At 41.9% G+C, this 18,713-nt stretch overlaps 2 protein-coding genes across 10 annotated transcripts in view; both read right to left on the bottom strand.

Moving 5' to 3' along the window:
• Fhdc1 (FH2 domain containing 1) overlaps positions 1-12,348 on the bottom strand; it is a 53,702-nt gene extending 41,354 nt beyond the window's left edge. Inside the window, exons 1-2 of one of the 5 annotated variants that reach the window (XM_070022219.1) lie at positions 11,919-12,348; positions 1,079-1,212 (exon numbers count right to left, since the gene is read on the bottom strand). The gene's annotated coding sequence lies outside the window, so the exon portion shown is untranslated. The other 4 variants (XM_070022220.1, XM_070022222.1, XM_070022221.1 and 1 more) reach the window with 4 other exon arrangements.
• Positions 12,349-14,944: 2,596 nt separating this feature from the next.
• Arfip1 (ARF interacting protein 1) overlaps positions 14,945-18,713 on the bottom strand; it is a 61,945-nt gene continuing 58,176 nt past the window's right edge. For all 5 annotated transcript variants that reach the window (XM_070022234.1, XM_070022236.1, XM_070022232.1 and 2 more), the window contains one exon: positions 14,945-16,761. In XM_070022234.1, the coding sequence (XP_069878335.1) occupies positions 16,606-16,761 (156 nt within the window). In that variant the 3' untranslated portion in view covers positions 14,945-16,605. The remainder of the gene's footprint in view (positions 16,762-18,713) is intronic.

The raw sequence follows: 18,713 nt of genomic DNA, 5'->3' as shown, positions 1-18,713 counted from the left end.
ACCCGAGGAAAGGGAGCTCAGCCCACCCGGGTGCAACCGTCCGCCCGCCCCGCACGCAGGGTCCGGCCCGCCCGGGCCTCCGGGGTAAAGTCTCCGGGTGGGGAGCGGAGAGCGCAGGTGAGGAGGAGCTAGACGCGGACCCCCCCCCTCCCCGCTTGGGGCCGGGCCGCGCGGTCCCCGCTCACCGCCGCGCCGCGCTCCCCGCTGCCGCGCAGCCGCCGTCTCCCCGCGGTCACTGCAGGCCCGGTCTCCCGGGCGCAGGGGGCAGGGCGGCGCGGGTGGGCGGAGGGCGGGGCGGGGCGCGGCCTCAGGTAACAATGCGGCGGACCTGGCTGCTCCCGCCGGCCGCCAAGGGCAGCACGCCCTTTCCTGCTCCGCCGCCCGCCGGCCGGCCTCCTCCCCGCCGGCATCCCCGGCCCGCCGCCCCCGGCCACGCCGCCGCGCGCCTTCACCTGCTCGTGGGGTTTGGGGGGCGCGCCAGAGCCAGGCTAGCGCGGGTCCGGGCACGGAAGGGCGGAGGGAGACCGGGCTTGCCGACCGCCCGAGGGGGTCGACCGAGGGGAGGCGCCGGCGCTAGCTGCGGGGCTGGCCGACCCGGGGCCCGGCTCCCACAAAGGAGCCCTGCGGCGGCCTCCCGGACACCCCCGCCGCGCACACGCGCGCACCCCGCACACACGCACGCGCCCTGCCCGCACTCGCCTGGCGCTGGAGCGCTGGGCGGCTCTGGGGAGAGGCTGTCCCAGCCCCAGCCCCGCAGGCGAAGCCTGGCCCCACCCCCGTCCCGCACCTCCCTGAACATGTGTCCCCCCCCCCTCGCCCCCTCGTTGTTCTTCCCAATCTCGATGCGGGTAACCGCAACCCACGAGCTTTAGTAACGCAAAGCCGGAGAGGAAGAAAGAAAGAAGCCAAGGCCCACGCAGCCCGGCGAAGGCGGGGAGGGGAAATGGGTGTCGTCGCTGCTTTTCCGAAGGGGACGTGCGATGCCAGGCGCGGTGAAGTCAGCGCCCGACAAACCGGCTGCCGGGAGCTGGGCTGGCGGGGCGGGGCGGCGCCCTCTGCGGGGATGAAGGCACCCTACCTGTGCCGGGCTGATCCCCGAGCAGCCGGCGACACCTTCCGGACTTCGGTCCCCGAAGACTTGCGCCGCCCCCAGCCTGGTCCTCAGCCCCTCCAGGCCCGGGACAGCACTCCTGGCCGCCGCGGTATCCCAGCCTTGGATGGGAAAAGACAAACAGATGAGTGCAAACCAGCCGGCCGGCCAACCAGCCAAACCCAGAACCGGGCCTGCCAATCTCTTGGCCATTTCTGACATTTAGAGAGAGGAAGAGAGGGAGAGAGGGAGGGGAAGAGGAAGGGACCCAGGGTATCCAAAGACCATAAAAAGCCCTAAGGAGAGGGAAATGTCATAAAACACCAGGCCAGTCCCAGGCTCAGGAAACTAAGGTTAATCCAAAAACACAAGCTGCGCAGGCACCAGGGTGTGTGACAAGTGAGGCACTCCTGTCCCCAGCCTTGTCAGATGTGGCATCCAGCAGCGGCTTTCTTCCCACTCCGCCAGCCCTGAGAACACACACTTGTCCGTCCAGTACTGAGCATGTGCCCTAAAATCTGTTACTTTTGATCGGGGCCTTCAGGTGTGCCCCTAGTTGAGCTACTTCCACTGGGGTGGCAGGAAGGACTCGAGACCAGCCTGGGCAGCTTACTGAGCCCCCATCTTAATTTTTTAAAAAACTTTTTGAGGGGTCAAGTCTGGTGACCCAGCCTCACCCCTGGTCCCTTTGATCTGGAGACAGCAGTGGTGGGTCACAGGCTTTCCTTACATTTCTCTGGCTTTCCCTGCTGACCCTTCTTTTCCTCTGAGACAGTCACAAGACTCTTACAAGGCATTGTCGCCCACTGTCCACTTTTACCCTGGGGCATTCCTTCTGACTTCAACCTGATGTGTGTGTGTGTGGTTGTTTATTGTTGTTTTTTAAACTAAAAGATGAAAAATACAATCAGGTAATTATTCCTAGGAAGATGACAGACCCCTCCCCCCTCCTGGTTTCATCTCTGTATTAGAATCCACATGTAATATACCAAATCCAGATTCACAAGTCACATCATCTTTCCCTTAAAACGACTACACTTCCCCCATTCCTTTACCAAAGAGCTGATTGTGCAAGTTAGAAATCTCAGCTTTTCTTTGATAGTCTTGCTCTGTCTCCATCTCTCCCTTTCTCTTTATTTTTTTTAATGTTTTTATGTTCACTCTCTTCTTATACCCAGATGTTTGCTAAATATGCTGCTCTTTCCCAAGTTAATAGCCCTTACTTCTACACTTTATACTCCATGCCATCACATTAATCCTAGTTAGAGGAAGGGAACCTATGTTAATTTTTTTGTTGGCTATGCATCAGACATCTTGAATCTTACAATAACCCATGGAATCCTATGTTTTTCTAGTTTAGAGAACTTAGGATAGACACTGAATCCTTCTAGTGCAGTGCTCTTCCTATACCCATCCTGAAATTCTCTTCACAGGTGACTGTTTTTATGTCAATTTCATTGCATTACGTATCATTTCAAACCCTGAAGGTTCACCTGTGCGTCTTCAGCCTGACAAAATGGGAGCATCTTGCTGTCATCTCCCATCATCAGATGTGCCCTGCTTCCCTTAAGCAGTATGACATATTGACCCCAAATGTGTCATGCTTATTCTGACTTAGTTTTTGTGTTGTACAATGAGATGGTCAAAAAGTACTTGATGATGTAGCCAGGCATGGGTGGCTTGTGCCTGTAACCCTAGCCATCCAGGAGACTGAGATGAGAATTAAAGTGTTTTGTTTTGTTTTTGTTTTTTTGTTGGTCATGGGGCCTGAACTCTGGGCCTGGGTGCTGTTCCTGAGCATTTCAGCTCAAGGCTAGCACTCTATCACTTGAGCCACAGCGCTACTTTGGCTTTTTCTGCTTATGTGGTGCTGAGGAATCAAACCCAGCACCTCATGCATGCAAGACAGGCACTCTACCACTGATCCACCTTCCCAGCCCCCAGGCTTGAAATTTGAAACAAGCCTGGACAGGAAAGTCCATGACACTCCTATCTCTAACCACCACTACAAAAAAAAAAAAAAAAAAAAGAAAGAAAGAAAGAAAAAAAGTCAGAACTAGAGCTTTGACTCAAGTGGTAGAATGCTAGACCTTGAGTGAAAAATCTCAGGGATATCACCAGGCCCTGAATTCAAGACACACACACACACACACACACACACACACACACACACACACACACACACACACAAATGTTGACAAAACAGAGCACAATTCTCAAGTAAGAGTTCATACCTTGATGGTTTGGATCTTAAGATTGCAAATCTAGGAAACAATATCTTCCTCATCTACTAATGGACTGGTAACCACATCCTCATCTTACCTAAGTGTACACTATTCAGAAAGGCGTTCAGCATATCTGCATCCCCAAAATGTACTACTAGCCAGCAGGGAAGGCCAGGGAGGCTCCTGACACCAAACGTGGGGAAGTCAGCCCAGCCAGTGGACTTGAGCACAGTGTGTACAGCCTCACTTTCTAAGCACGCCCACCTCTCAGAGTGTGTTACAGAGTGGGCAGTGTGGAGGGCCAGTGCCGGGCCTTGCAGAGTGCAGTCCTTCTGCTTTCCTGCTCCTGTGGCTTGCTCTTCCTCTCTCTGCCTGTTTTTGTTTTTGTTTTTTTCTAGAATGAACTGCTTCCTTTACCCAATTCATTTTCTTTCTTCTTGCTATGAGAAGCTGGCAGTTGCTTCTATATCAAATTTAAATGTATTATTAGGAACCACTAAGCAAAGCCTTCAGCTCAAGAAGAATGAAACTTCAAACTCTATTCTAAAGAACTTTATAATTTTTTTTTCTTTTTCTTTTCCTTTTTTTCTTTTCTTTTTTTTCTTTTTTTTTTTTTTTAGCAAGTCCTCATTTGCTGAGATCAGTCCCCTTGGGGCACAGGATGAAGCAACAAACTGATTTTGTCTTTCTCTTTCCCTCCCTTCCTTCCTTGTTCCTTGTCCCTCTTTTACCTTAAAGACTAAGGCTTGCTTTCCTTTATCTTTTAATGTTTATCTTTTAAAAAACATATAGCTGATCAGATCAGTTTTTCAGTGTTGAGATTTAGATTCTTTGCCTCTTAAAGCTGGAATCTGTAGAAACAAACAGCTAACTCTAGTCAGACTCAGACAAATGCAGACTCAAAAACCCACCTTCTAGCTGTAACCATTGCTCACAGAAACTGCTAGATTGTTTCCTCTAAAAGGAAGAAATTGCACAACAAATAAAACCCATAGAATTGCTGTTAACACTACGGATGCAAATCTGCAATAAATACATAATTGGCCAAATGGAGCAGAGCTGAAAAACAACTCTTTTAGAGCACCTAGGAGTGAGGAGGACCTTGTTCCCCACCATCTGTATATATTTAGAGTAATGTGCCCATTTTCTCCTTTTGTGGTGTGTGCATGCATGCATGCATGCATGCATGTGTACATGCATGTGTTCATGTGTGTGAATCAGGATTGAAGAAAGAACAAAAGAGAAAGAAATACTTTCTGGATGAAGATTTTCACCCAGAAAACCTTTAGCTAGGCCTCCTTTCAGTTTACATCAATTTAGTGCTTAGGAAACTGGTTTATGTGAATCATTAATGTACAGTCTGACTGGTATAACATCACAAACTTAAGCAGAAATGATGTTAAAATATTACACGACAGCTTAGTATAACTTTCCTTTAACCATCACCAACTGCAAGTCTGAAAAGAAGGGAGCTAAAAGAACAGATCAGATTGCCAGTTGCTTTTACTACCAGTTTTAACTGTTTTCTAACTGTTTACCCATCTGAGAAGTTAGAAGGGCAAACAGTAATTCGAAACCCTAAAGCACACAGTATAAGCAGTCCCCAAACAAACCCGTTGAATCAATACACATGTCTCTCTCTGCCACCCCCCCCCCCCGCCCCGCCCCTCCGTGCACCCGGGGAATAAATACTTTGTGCACATCCTGCTAAACTTTGTAGGGTATACAAAGGTGGCAGAAAGGGAGCTGCTGGTGACTTAGCAACTTGGAGAGCTTTTTTTTTTTTTTTTTAAATCTGGGTTGGCCTAGACTAACCTCTCTTACTTGGGCCTCCTGATATGACCGGTGCTCACCACCACATCCAGAATGGCTTTGAACCATGACCTTCTCAAGCTCTTCCTCTTAAATATTTGGAATCACAGATATGAGCCACTATGCCCAGCTCTACTACTGGACAAATTTTGATTAACCTTGTATACAAAGAGAATTCCTATCAGATGCTCAGCATTTGCAGTTAGTCCCTGTTTATACCTTCTGTGGACCTGACTAGACTACGAAATTGAAGAGGATGTGTTGGGACTAAAGCAAAAACTTCTCTTTCATCTTCTCTCCTAGCTTGCTAACTTACCAGAAAAAAAAAAAAAAAGAGCGCTCTGCATTTAATCAGAGAAAGGTGGTATTAAATCCTAGAAACTGGGAAAGTTTCTCTCACACTCATAAATCCATTTAATCTAGTGTATTTCTGCACATAAGATGGACTTTTGTATGTTAGACACTAAAGAGTGTGCTAGGTAATAAAGTTTATCTGTACAATGTAGCAATTGCTCATGACTAGGTTAGAAAAAAGAGCAAATAATTTCTCACTTAATTGTTCTGGAAGTGATGCTGATTTCCAAGCAACTTCAAGCTACTGATCCATTCCCCCATTTCCCCACTTCTTTTTCTTTCTTTCTCCCTTCCTTCCTCCTTCCCTTCCTTCCTTCCTTCCTTCCTTCCTTCCTTCCTTCCTTCCTTCCTTTCTTTCTTTCCATTTTTTTCTTTTGGTTGTGAGGCTTGAACTCTGGGCCTGGGTGCTGTTTTTGAGCTCTTCAGCTCAAGGCTAGTGCTCTACCACTTGAACCACAGCTCCATTTCCAGTTTTCTAGTGGTTTATTCGACATAAGAATTTCATGGACTTTCCTGTCTGATCTGGCTTTGAACCATGATCCTCAGATCTCAGCCTCCTGAGTAGCTAGGATTACAGGTGTGAGCCACTGGCACCCGGCTCTTATAGGTAAAATTGAATGAATTTCTGAATCGGGGACCTTATGTCAGGCTTTCTGTGGATGGCTGATATGTCACTTGAGGTGTGTTTTAAATGTAGGGGAACTCAGGGGGAGTGCATAGCATGCACATAAACATAAGACATGTCAATACTGTGCAAATTTTATGCTGCAGATGGACACACACACACACAATGAAGTATCACTTTCTAGGAACATTGAAAATCTCACCACAGATTCTTATTTACCCTAAATTTGGGATCACAAAGATACCTCACATTTGCTATGTATCAATGTGTGTACACATTGTCATCCCTGTCTACATGCTTCCTTTTACGAGGATTTGTCTGGCTTTATATTCTTTTATAAGCATGCCTTCTATATAGTTTTGCTCAATAAGAAACTAAGCCTCCTAGGGCAGCCATTTGTTTGCTGGCGTAATCAGGTTCAACTTAATCTCTGGATAGAGCTCATAAGAAATGGGAGGGCTTGTGATCTCCATGCTATGGTACAGGGTCTACAGAAGTCACTTGATGGGTCAAGGCCTTTGTTCTGTATGGAGGCTGGGGACAGGTATCCTAAAGGAATCAGAGAAGGCTGGAGAAGTCTTGAGGGAGACAGGGGGTCATGGAGATTATGACTCAACCTCCATCTCCTCTCCAATAGCATACAGAATTTTTAACAAAAATCACATGCTTTTAGCCAAAGCTCTTGAGAAAACAAGGATTTTTAAAAATGTGTTCTCTTGTCATGCCAATTTCTTCTGCATTAAGCTCCAAAATTGATAGTGCAAAAGGACTTACCAGCCAGAATTGTTTTCAAGTTTCACGAAGACATCCCTATAGATTCTAAGATTCCCCCAGGTGGTCCTGAGAGAGTCAGGCACTGTTGTCCTCATGTACCTATAGCTAGCATCCAAAGACTTAAAAATAATGGGTAGCTATTAACTTCTTTTCTTTTTAGAATATGCTAACATTTAGGCTGACCTAAAGGATAGAACTAAAGCCCTATAAGAAAGAGTCATACAGTAGATGGCTAAATCTAACCTAGAGTTCTCCTGACTCCTTTAGGAAGTTTAGGTGAATTCTGTCACTTGGCCTGCCCAACTACATCTTGGTACCACCAGGTAAATAGGAACCAAACATGTAAACATTCCATGTTGGATTGGCTTGTGGAGGATTAAGTGTTAAGACTGAAACTCTACAAAGAAATGAAACTTCAGTCTGTTTAAGATTTGATTAATGTACCACCTAGCTGAGCAGCACAGATGGAGGACCATTTTTACTGACCAAGCAATTATAGTAGGATAGTAACATGAAACACACACACACACACACACACACACACACACACACACATACACGCATGCACGCACGCACGCACGCACGCACACACGCACACACGCACACCAACCACCAACAGTATATTCTCCACACTGGTTCCTGTGTCACCAGAACCATTCTATGATTTGGGTAGACTTTCTCCTTATTCGACCTAAACATGTGAAGGCAGGGCTGTCTTCCTCATCTTCATCCAAGCAGTATCTACTCCCAGATTCTGCCAGTGGTTAGAGTCCATGGGTCTACCATGAAGACTTGTGATCCTCCTTACCAGCAAATGACAACTTTGGGTCTCAAGTCAGTAAAGGCCAAGGTGAATTATCATCGAGAACATTGAGTGCAGGCTGGGAATGTGGCTCAGTGGTAGAGTGTTTGCCTGGCATGCATGAGGCCCTGGGTTGGATTCCTTAGCACCATATAAGCAGAAAAAAAAACAGAAGTGGCGCTGTGACTTAAGTGGTAGGGCACTAACCTTGAGCTGAAGAGCTGAGGGACAGCACCTAGGCCCAGAGTTCAGGCCTCACGACTGAACAAGGCAAAACAAAACAAAACAGAAAACAAAAACACTGAGTGCTTTTGATGCTTAAGACATGAGGAAAGCTAGAAAATGCTCTAAATGGTATTGTTCTTTCACAGACTTCTGTGGTTCAGAAGGAAACACACCAGATAAAGTTCTTGAAGCAGGGTATAAGACCACGAAGACAACAGCCAGGTGTCCTAACATGTTATGGTGAACTGAAGAACTATGGGCTTGCACAGGCCAGTTAATATTTCAGAAGACATGCTGCTGCTTGACTCCAAGCAATGCAGACTGGTGTGGGACTGAAAAACAGATCTCACATGGTTTGGGAAGAAGAGGAATGAGGAATGATTTTGTTGTTGTTGTTTTGAACTCTAATCTGAAACCTGAGAAAATGATAGGCTATAAGAATTTGAGATTCTAAAAGCAAGAAATGTTTACCTTTCTCTTTTTCTGTTTCTCCCTACTTTACCCTGTTATACTAAGACAAATCCTTGCGAAAACTTTTCTTTTTTTTTTTTTTTGGGTCCAGTCGTGGGGCCTGAACTCTGGGCCTGGGCGCTGTCCCTCAGCTCTTCAGCTCAAGGCTAGCACTCTACCACTTGAGCCACAGTGCCACTTCCGGCTTTTTTCTTATGTGGTGCTGAGGAATCGAACCCAGGGCCTTGAGCATGCAAGGCAAGTGCTCTACCACTGAGCCACCTTCCCAGCCCTCCTTGCGAAAACTTAAACAACACAAAACATGTAGTTTGGATCATCCACTTTTTTAGGACTATGTGAGAGATGGGACTGGACTCTTGATTTCAATCAAGGAGACACCAAGCACGCCCTTTGGTAAGACAGTGTCTCACTGCTGGTTACACTACTTCTACAAGTGAAGTATATATGAGTCCGAAGAAGCCAACATGGGGGAAAACACCAGATTAATAATGAAAAGTCAACAAATTAAAGGTTAATCACAACTTAAGTTTTTCCTTAATTAATCGGGCAAATCCAGTTTACTACTAGTGAACAAGAATTCACATAAAAATGAGCTGAATGGGCTAAAAAGACCCAATGGGCAGAGTTCTACCTAGAAGGGATAAATCAAGGTCAGTGTAGAGGCCACTGGCAAGGAAGTTTGGAGGAGCTTGGACTGAGGCAACTTGTATTGTGGGGGAAAAGGCTTGTTTTAATCCCTCTGGTCATGGGCACAAATAGTGGCTCCCAAAGCCTGAAAACCTGAAGACAGCACAACACCTTCTTATTATGTCATTGAGGGTTTTTTTTGAAAAAAGAGGTAAGGTAGAACCAAAGCTTGTTATGAAGCTTTAATGCTTTACTTACTCTTCCTTTGTGAGTTCAAATAAGATCTCTAATTTTAAAAAACAAAAAGTTTTCTTTTGCCAGACTAGTAAGCTGTCTGTTTGCATTTTCTAACTAATTTCTCTTGCTTTATGGCTGGCATAATTGGAGGGAAATTTACCTAAGTATCATGAAGAAAATAGTTTTTTTAGAGAAGAAAATTGAAAAATAAAAATATTTAGAGGATGATTCTATTGTTGTGGTATTGGGGATTTAACTCAGGGCCTTACAAATACAGGCAAGCACTACATTAAGCCACCCTCCCCACAAACCCTTATTATTTTTTAAAAGACACATACCAAAGCAAATACTGATAATGGATTCAAGGTCTGCTCTGGTGGTCAACTCCATTCCAAGGAGAATTTGCTGGTACTCACCTTCAAGATCAGCTGGGCCTCTTTAACGTTTTAGAATCAGGTGATGAAAGTCAACACGGTAGCTGACTAGTCATACAGCAAATACTTAAAGGCTCAAACTTACACACTTAAAAAACAACAGAAAAGCCTCCCTTGATAACTGGTGATTATACAGTAACTATTGCCATGGTTCAAACTCATTCTCAAAACATTGCCCAGCTTTGTTATTTCTATTATGGATATTAACTAGTTGGGACATTTGAAATCATATGTCCCTTATTCTTCTCTGAGACAGTGGGATAGAGTGAGGAAAAAGAATATTGTAAACAGTTATTACTTCTTTGGGTTTAAAGAGTTAAGCTCTTAAGAAGTCTGAATTAGGAAAAAAAACTTGGCTGTCATTAAATATTCTTTTAGATTAAAAATTAGTTATAAAAATTACCAACAAATATAGTTTAAGAAGACTTACATTGTTAAGAGTAAATGATGCCATAGTAAAAGCAGGTAAGTCCTTATGACATCTAGATCCTAATAGGATACATTGATAGTATATGCTTATTTATGAGAATAGGGCAAAGGATTGAGACAGAAGAAACCATCCTAATAAAACTAAAATAAAATTGGTATTTTGTTTCGGCCTTAACTTCTCATTCATATAGCAACCAAGAAACAAACTGAGGAGGACAAGTGAGGTGGGGTGTAATTCTAGTTTAGTGAATACATGATTTCCAACATGGAATTTATCCTTTTGTCCTGAATCTTGAACTATTTCTTCTTCTCTGCTGAGTTTCAGTAATCTTTCCTAGCAAACAGAAGACTGTCCAAGTCTGTACTTCCAAACATAAACCTAGTTTATTTCATGCACTTGAGGGGGGCTTCTGGGAGGAGGAGGAGGGGGAGGGGGAGGGGGAGGAGGAGGAAAGTTAATTGCCACTTTTGTGGAAAATGAGATACGGCAGATTCCTACCTACTCTCTGAACCCATGAGCCTCTATAGATCTTCCCTCCTGCTTCAGTAATAATATTTTGCATTATTTAAAACAGCTTTCCTAGCCAGGCACCCGTGGCTCATGCCTGTAATCCTAGCTACTCAGGAGGCTGAGAGCTGAGGATCACGGTTCAAAGACAGCCCGGGCAGGAAAGTCCGTGAAACTCTTATCTCCAATAAACCACCAGAAAACAGGAAGTGGCTCTGTGGCTCATGTGGTAGAGTGCTAGTCTTGAACTGAAGAGCTGAGGGACAGCACCCAGGCCCAGAGTTCAAGCCCCACGACCGAAAAACAAAAAACAACAAAAAAAACCAAACAGCTTTCTACCATACATATGAGTAAGCATGAATGTTCTGGTGCTAACCTGATGAGAAGTTACAGAACCTATGGTCTCCCTTTCACCTTGAATGCATTAACACACATTTCCTAGTGATGCCAGTCCCTTATATCACAATATAGTCATCATGGCTGCTAAAAAGCTGATGCAAGTGGGGCAGTGGCTCAAGTCTGTAATCCTAAAGCTGAGATATGGAATGCAGTTTGAAGCCAGCCTAGGCAGGAAAGTTTGTGAGACTCTTATCTCCAATTAACAACCAAAAAGCCACAAGTGGAGTTTTGGCTCCAATGGTAGGTAGAGTGCTAGTCTTCAGCACAAAAGCTAAGGGTTCAAGGCCTAGGACTGACATATAATAAATATAATAAATAAAAAGCTAATGCAAAGTCCCTTGAGTATCAACACGTACTTTTTCAGTTGTTCCTATTTTTTTATTTTTTATTTTTATTTTTTATTTTATTTTTTGTCGGTTGTGGGGCTTGAACTCTGGGCCTGGGCGCTGTCCCTCAGCTCTTCAGCTCAAGGTGAGCGCTCTACCACTTGAGCTACAGCGCCACTTCCGGTTTTCTGGTGGTTTATTGGAGATAGGAGTCTCACGGTTTTTCCTGCCTGGGCTGGCTTTGAACCGAGATCCTCAGATCTCAGCCTCCTGAGTAGCTAGGATTACAGGCGTGAGCCACCAGCGCCCAGCTTCCTATTTTTTTAAAACTATGATCTAAAGATACAGAGTAAAAAGCATCATACACTGTCTTTTTCAGCCAAATGTCTAGTCAGAGTAAGTATATACTCCTTAGAGAATGAATTATAATTATCCACATATGTTTTCATAAGAACTTCCTTAATGTAGACTACATCAGAAATCATTTAGAGGGAAACAAATGTAAATTAGCATATACAAATAATTTATCTAGGGTACATTATTCCAAAATGTTTTAGAAGAGCAACAGGATTAAACTTACCTTCCATCTCCCCTCCACCTTTTTTTACAGGGAGAGTTTGTTTTTCTTTTAGTGGAACGCCAGTAATCAAAGCTTGAAGACAGGAAGTTTACATGATGACAGTTTTCTTCCATTGGGCCCTATGCCAGTTAGGTGTACACTCCCCCGCTATACCAAAAGCAAAAAAACGAGAGAAAAGTCTCATCTGAGAAAAGTTAACTCTTAAGAAAAACAAAATGGTATCTGATTTTGCTTCTACCTTTCTGTACGTCAGGAAATCATAGATAAACCACAGCTGCACAAAGTTTTTGACAGACCATGCTCATGGACAGCCTCACTTGGCTCACCCCAGCTCCCAAATTGTGCTCTTGGTTTTTGAGGTAGTTTTGTCAGACTGTCATTGGCATTCCCAGCTGTGACATCACGAGTGAATTAACTGCACACACATTAAAGCTCACAGACTGGGACTAATTCCCCTTTCCTTTTTGATAGTCTCCCTTGGATTAACAGAATAACAAGTAGCTCTCATTTAATATGGATAAACTTTCAGAACCACCCTTGTGGCTCACACAAATAAAGCTGAACTTCAGTTTCCTGTACATTTAGAAGGATCTCTTGGCAACTTATCATAAAGAGCCATTTATGCCAGGAAACCTGTTGAGCAGGAAACCTTCAAGTGGGAACACAGAACAGAATTTCATCAAAGTTCTCAAAAGAGGAAAGTTGTTTGCGTTGTTCCATTTTAATAGGTCTTGTTAAATTGTAAAAATATACAAAGACCCTTGGCCTTGGAGAAGCTTTGAATAAGTACAAAATTTTCCTAGCTTTTTGAGAAGGAAAACAGTCTACTTATAGATGGATAGTCTTTACTGATATAACATTTTCTCCTTATAGGAGAATCAGGTATTTTTAATGCCTAAATTTGGTTAGAACTGAGTGAAAAAGGTAGTCTCAACTCTCCTGGCAACTAAGTGGATCACAAAAGGAGCTACTGAACAGGCACTGGTGACTCATGCTTATAATCCCAACTACTCAGGAGGCTGAGATCTGAGGACTGCAGTTTGAAGCCAGCTGCAACAGAAAATCCATGCGACTTTTATCTCCAAATAGCCTCCAAAAAGCTAGCAATGGAGCTGTGACTCAAGGTGGTAATGTGCCAAAATGTAGTTAGGGATTATTACAAAATGTAGATATTCTACGTAGTTTAACAGTTGTAGCAAAAATTACATACAAGTGTTGCACTAGAAACTGAATTTGCTTTTATTTTTCATACCTACAGTCATCTGCAAGGAAAATTAAAGGAGACAGTACATTTTGAGGTAGGTATATTATTCTTCAAATCAAGTCACATGATGAAATGAAACTTCTCTTTTACTTTTTTCCCCAATGTACTTATTTTTACTTTCCATGACACTTTTCTGCCTTACATCATTTCTTATTTGCAGTTAAAAATTACAAGTCAATGGAAAGAACAAGTATCTTCCATACTTTGCACTGTATATCATATGAACTCATTGGTAAATGTTTTTTAATTTTTTAACCCGGGAAGATAGTTTTTATACAGATACATGTGTGTGTATGTATATATATATTTGTACTCACCTACAGAAGGAAATTGATATAACCCATTATTACACAGTTGAAATAGCAGGATTTAAAGAGGAATTATGTATTTAGTTTCAAACACTCATTTGGTTTATATTTGAAGATGGTGTGACAGCTAATTAGCTTAATATATTTTGTGTGCTTGGTTTCTTCAACTGGTAAAAGTGTTTAAATAATCTCTAGGGAACCTTCAGATCTCGTGTTCAGGATGTGTCTTGAATATGGAAAAAAATGGTTACGGTCTATGTTCAGCTAAATTACTTCTATAAGCCCAGGAATTTCTCAGACCTTAAGATTTGATAGTATGGGATGAAGAGTTTAGTTTCTTTGGTGTAATTTTTTTTTTCTGGAGTAATTGGTATTTGAATGAGAGAAATGCCAGTTGTTTCTATTCAATTCATCTCCTGCCCTTTCACTCCATATCCCAAACTCCCTAAATCTCATAGTTCAGCCTTCATGAGTTTTTCTGTTCATGTAAAACATTTACAAAGTAGTCTCCTGCTGATTCTATGCATCATTTCATTTTTCGTGAATTGGTTTACAAATCCGCAAAATAAGTTGCCTATGTGTGCTTTTGGGGCTGTTATCTGAAAATCAAGTACAAAGTTCTCTAGGAATACAGCTGAGGGAAGTAACCACACACAAGTACAAGATGAATGCAAGCCTGTTACAGAATATAAACGCGAGGGGATACTATAAAAATTGGTAAGGGAGCTGTGTGCCAGTGGCTTACACTTATAATCCTACCTTCTCAGGAGGCTGAGATCTGAGGCCCTCTGTTCAAAGGCAGTCTGGGTAGGAAAGTCTGTGAGACTCTTATCTCCAATAAACTACTCAGAAAAAGCCAGAAGTGGATCTGTGGTGCAAGTGGTAGTGTGTTAGCCTTCAGCACAAGAAGGCTCAGGGACAGGCCCTGAGTTCAAGCCCCAGGACTGGGGGTAGGGAAGTGGGGAATGGTAACTGAAATATCTAACTTCAGGAGAGTTAAGTGTTTCCACACAGTATTTGTTCTCTTGGGAAGTTTTATGATATTTTCTTCTTTTTCTACAAAGGATATGAGTTACTTTCCTAGGAAAGCAAATGTGTCATTCGACAGTATTTGAATTTACTTATTTCTCTCATTCATTTTTAATTATTTTCAAATAAGCAGTGACATGATGAACAAAATTTATCTTTTCATTTCCTTTTTTCATTCATCCATGGAACTACCTAGCTTGGTTGCTACTACAACTGTTCTTGAGATGTGCTGAGAGTGGACATGTTTAGCTCCCAAGAGATGCAGACCTGGGGAGAAGAACCAGTTTCAGCATGACAGTTGTAAGTAACATAAGCACATTTTGTAGTTGTTGCTATTAGAGTTCAGAAAAATGAAATACCCTGTATCCTCAGAATTTCTAAACAGTGACTTCTGATTTAAAACTATGAGGGCCAGAGACACAAGGTACCGTAGCAAACACTTTTAATAAGAATACAAAGTTCACACCAGAGGCACATTCTGGGGAATGTAAGAGAATAATCACGAGTAGTTATTCTGTTGGAAGAATCCAATAAGGCTCTCAGAGTACAAATATACACGGGGGAATGATTTCAAATACGTTTATGATTTACAATCACATTACACTGTAGTAAGCACTCAAAACAGGCATATTAATTAAAAAGCCAGCTAAAAGGCATTTGGACATATATAACAAATCTTACAATCCACAAAGTTCATGTATAACAGTAATTTTAAGTACTTCATTTCAATACAATAGAAATGAACAGGAGAAGAGATATCTTTTAAAATACTAATTTATATCTATGACAAAAAAATTAAAGGAACTTTACATTTAAAGAGGATTAGATTGCTGAAGAACAGCAGACAGGTCAAACACTGAACACAAAACCTGCAGTGCCACACACCAGAATAGCACTGTCTTTCTGTCACCTTTTCCACCCCATACCACCACAGTTCCACATGACCTTTTCATTACCCAAAAGAAAAATGTCCTTCCATGTTCTCATTCCTCCAAAGGAATCAAGAGAAACCAAAACAGTAAACTCGAAGGCTGATTTTTACCATAAACCTCAATATGGTTTAATAAGAACAAAGAAATCCAACATTTACATATGGTGCTCCTTTCTAAGGATCAGACACATCAACATTATCTAAAGAGGTTTCTTTATGGATTATGTACATTGGTTGAACAAGAATTACTGTATCTGAGAAGGCACATATCTGTGATTTAAGGCTTAATTGGTATAGCTATATAAGGAAGTCAGTGAAAGCTGTCTAGGAATTCACTTCTATCAAAATGAAATTTACCCAGAAACAAGCTTTCTAAGTACAGATTTTTACCTTAGAAACTATCAAGAATTTCCATTCCCAAGTCTTCAGGTTAAAAAAAAAAAGTATCTCATAGCAGGTTTCATTATAAATCAAAATAAACTGCTAATATAACCACTAGTGACTTTGGATGATACAAATTCATAAGCTTACACACCTCACAAAATGGACCGTGTGATTCCTGCATCTTTCAAAAAATGTCTAAACAAAATTACAATGGTAGATTTATTGTTCACAACTCCACAAGCCAATTATTCATTCATCACAGCTGCTACCTGGGTGTATGCTGCATGAATACCATATAATTTACTCTGCAAAATAGTTTCCTTTTAAGACAATACACAAAAACGAATCTCTTAAAGATGTTTGATATATATTCATATATAAAATATCTGATGTTGATACAAATCATGTAAACCTCCCTTTGGAAAAGTTACAACTGGTCCTCATCTCCAGGACCAAAAACCTTGAAATTTTATCTCATCAGTGCAAATCTATATTAGATGTTTTTAAACTACAGAAATAGCCATCAACCCTCACAATACAAAAGGATTTCTCAAAAAGGAAGATTACTGTGTTCAGATTATAGAAATTACATTTACATGAACACCACTCACCTGCTCATCGAATGAAGGGTGCAATTGTTAAGGTATGAAAAAGGGAACATACTAAGTTACGTGCAAGAATCACCACCCTGGCTGTCCCTTCACCACTAACTCTTACTAGGCTTGTTTACGAGTATAACAGTTAAGACGTGCTTTTCTGCCAGGTGACATTTTACTGTTCTTCAAGCCAAGATGGGGCATCCACTCCAGGAGTTTTCAATTTGATATGGAACTGTTTAAGTGTCTGTTCAAGCTGCTTCTGATTCCCAGCAAAGTAGGCAGCGATGGCATTGTGGAAAAGGACCAGCTGATTGTGCAACACTTTAACCTGTGGATGAGCAGAGTGACAAGACAAGACCCAGCATTAGCAGCAAGAGACAATGAAATGGAAGGTGACGAATTACATCCCCTAATTAAAGTTTGTCTCTCCTTAAGAAAAGCATTTAAATAATGACACAGTATTCACACCCAGCAAGTATATACCGCTTTGTGGGGTCACTGGGCCTTTGATGACTTCTTAATTACCCTAACAGGAAGAGGTCAGTTAAAAATGTTACACATATGCTCTGTAACCGTTTTCCCCTCCAGTGCTGGGAATAGAATCTGGAGCCACATGTATTCTATTACTCAACTAATTCCCAGCCCAGTTGATCACAAATATTATTGAGAGCATTTAAAATATTATGAAATTCTCCTCAAGATAAATATATTCAAAATTATGGGAGACAATGAGATAGGAAAAATTACCTGTTATTACTATGCTATACATATCACATAGCTATCAGTAAGGCTAAGCCTTTTGTAGAACTGTAACGCCTGAATACTTTTAAATACTGCATTTCCTTGGAAAGAATTAAGTAACAGCAGAGAGTGCTGTCCAGAAGTCAATGTGTTTAAAGTTCATATAACTCGTGGTTATTTTCAATTTCTTTTTTTGATGCTGAATACATTTTAAGCCAAGCGACACTACCTCTATGAATTTTTCTTGACAAAATAAAGCAAGCCATCACAAATATTTACAAATAAGCTGTGTCCTAAGGTCTTGTTTATAACTGCAACTATTTGATGAATATATATGAAATATATTAATTGAAACTGACTTTTGTTTGATTGATGAAGAAATACCTGAAATATGATGCTAAGTACAAAAGTAGTCATCTAATATGTGTATTTACCCTGTGTCTCTCTCACCATTTCCAAAGACGTTTTCTATCTGAACTGCCTCAGCTAGCTCTGCTGTTGGGCCTGAGTTTCTCTTTGGAGGAATGAGCTGTCAGGGGACTGGTCAAAGGAGGTCATTCACCCACTTTAACACGGGTGCATGACCTTACACATGAAAGAATTTCTTTTTTAAAATCACAAATTATAGCTGGGTGCCGGTGGCTCATGCCTGTAATCCTAGCTATTCAAGAAGCTGAGATCTAAGAACAGTAGTTTGAAGCAGCCTGGGCAGGAAAGTCTGTGAGATTTTTACCTCTAATTAACCACCAAACAAGCCAGAAATGGAGTTGTGGCATAAGTGGTAGAGCGCTACCTTTAAACAAAAAAGCTCAGAACAGTGACCAGGTCCTGCATTTAAGCTGCAGCACCAGAAAAAAACAAAACAAACAAAAAGAAAAATCCCTCAAATTATAAAGGAAAAGGTCAATAAATTATGTTGAACTTTTCTGTTCACTACAAGAGAGTGAAAAGCCAACCTACAAATTAAGAATGTATATTATATGTAACAGACAAAGACTTTAACAATTACTGGCAAAAATGGGATGACAAGTGACACATTTTCAACACCTAATACCAGAAATGATTACGGTAAATCAGAATTACATGAAATCATGTGAGCTCAATTACAAATAATTTTCATAAATTTCTGCCTAATAGTGGGAAACCCAGATCAAACAGAAGCAAAACCACTGTAGCAACATCAACCAAGTGACCCAAACATACCATACAATAATGTAGCTATTACAGGAGAAAGCAAACTTTATACTCATTCTCAAGGTGGAGAGAAGCAGAAGTCTCTCCCCCACACCCCCTTGCCCTTTGCTATGTTTTTGTTTGCTTCGTGCCAGTCCTGGGGCTTGAACTCAGGACTTAGATGCTGTCCTTGAGCTTCTTTTGCTCAAAGCTAGCACTACACCACTTGAGCCACAGTATTACCTTTGGCTTTTTCACAGTAGTTTACTGGAGATGAGAGTATCATGGATTTTCTTGCCCAGGCTGGCTTTGAATGGAGATCCTCATATCTCAGTCTCTGAGATACTCTAAAGTATCTAGATTATT

Source organism: Dipodomys merriami, unplaced genomic scaffold (genome assembly GCF_024711535.1).
Source record: "Dipodomys merriami isolate MVZ:Mamm:240054 unplaced genomic scaffold, mDipMer1.0.p SCAF_15, whole genome shotgun sequence".
In the NCBI taxonomy this organism is placed as follows: domain Eukaryota; kingdom Metazoa; phylum Chordata; class Mammalia; order Rodentia; family Heteromyidae; genus Dipodomys; species Dipodomys merriami.
The sequence above is the reverse complement of the archived record's forward strand: the minus strand, read 5'-3'. Positions and strand labels throughout refer to the sequence as shown.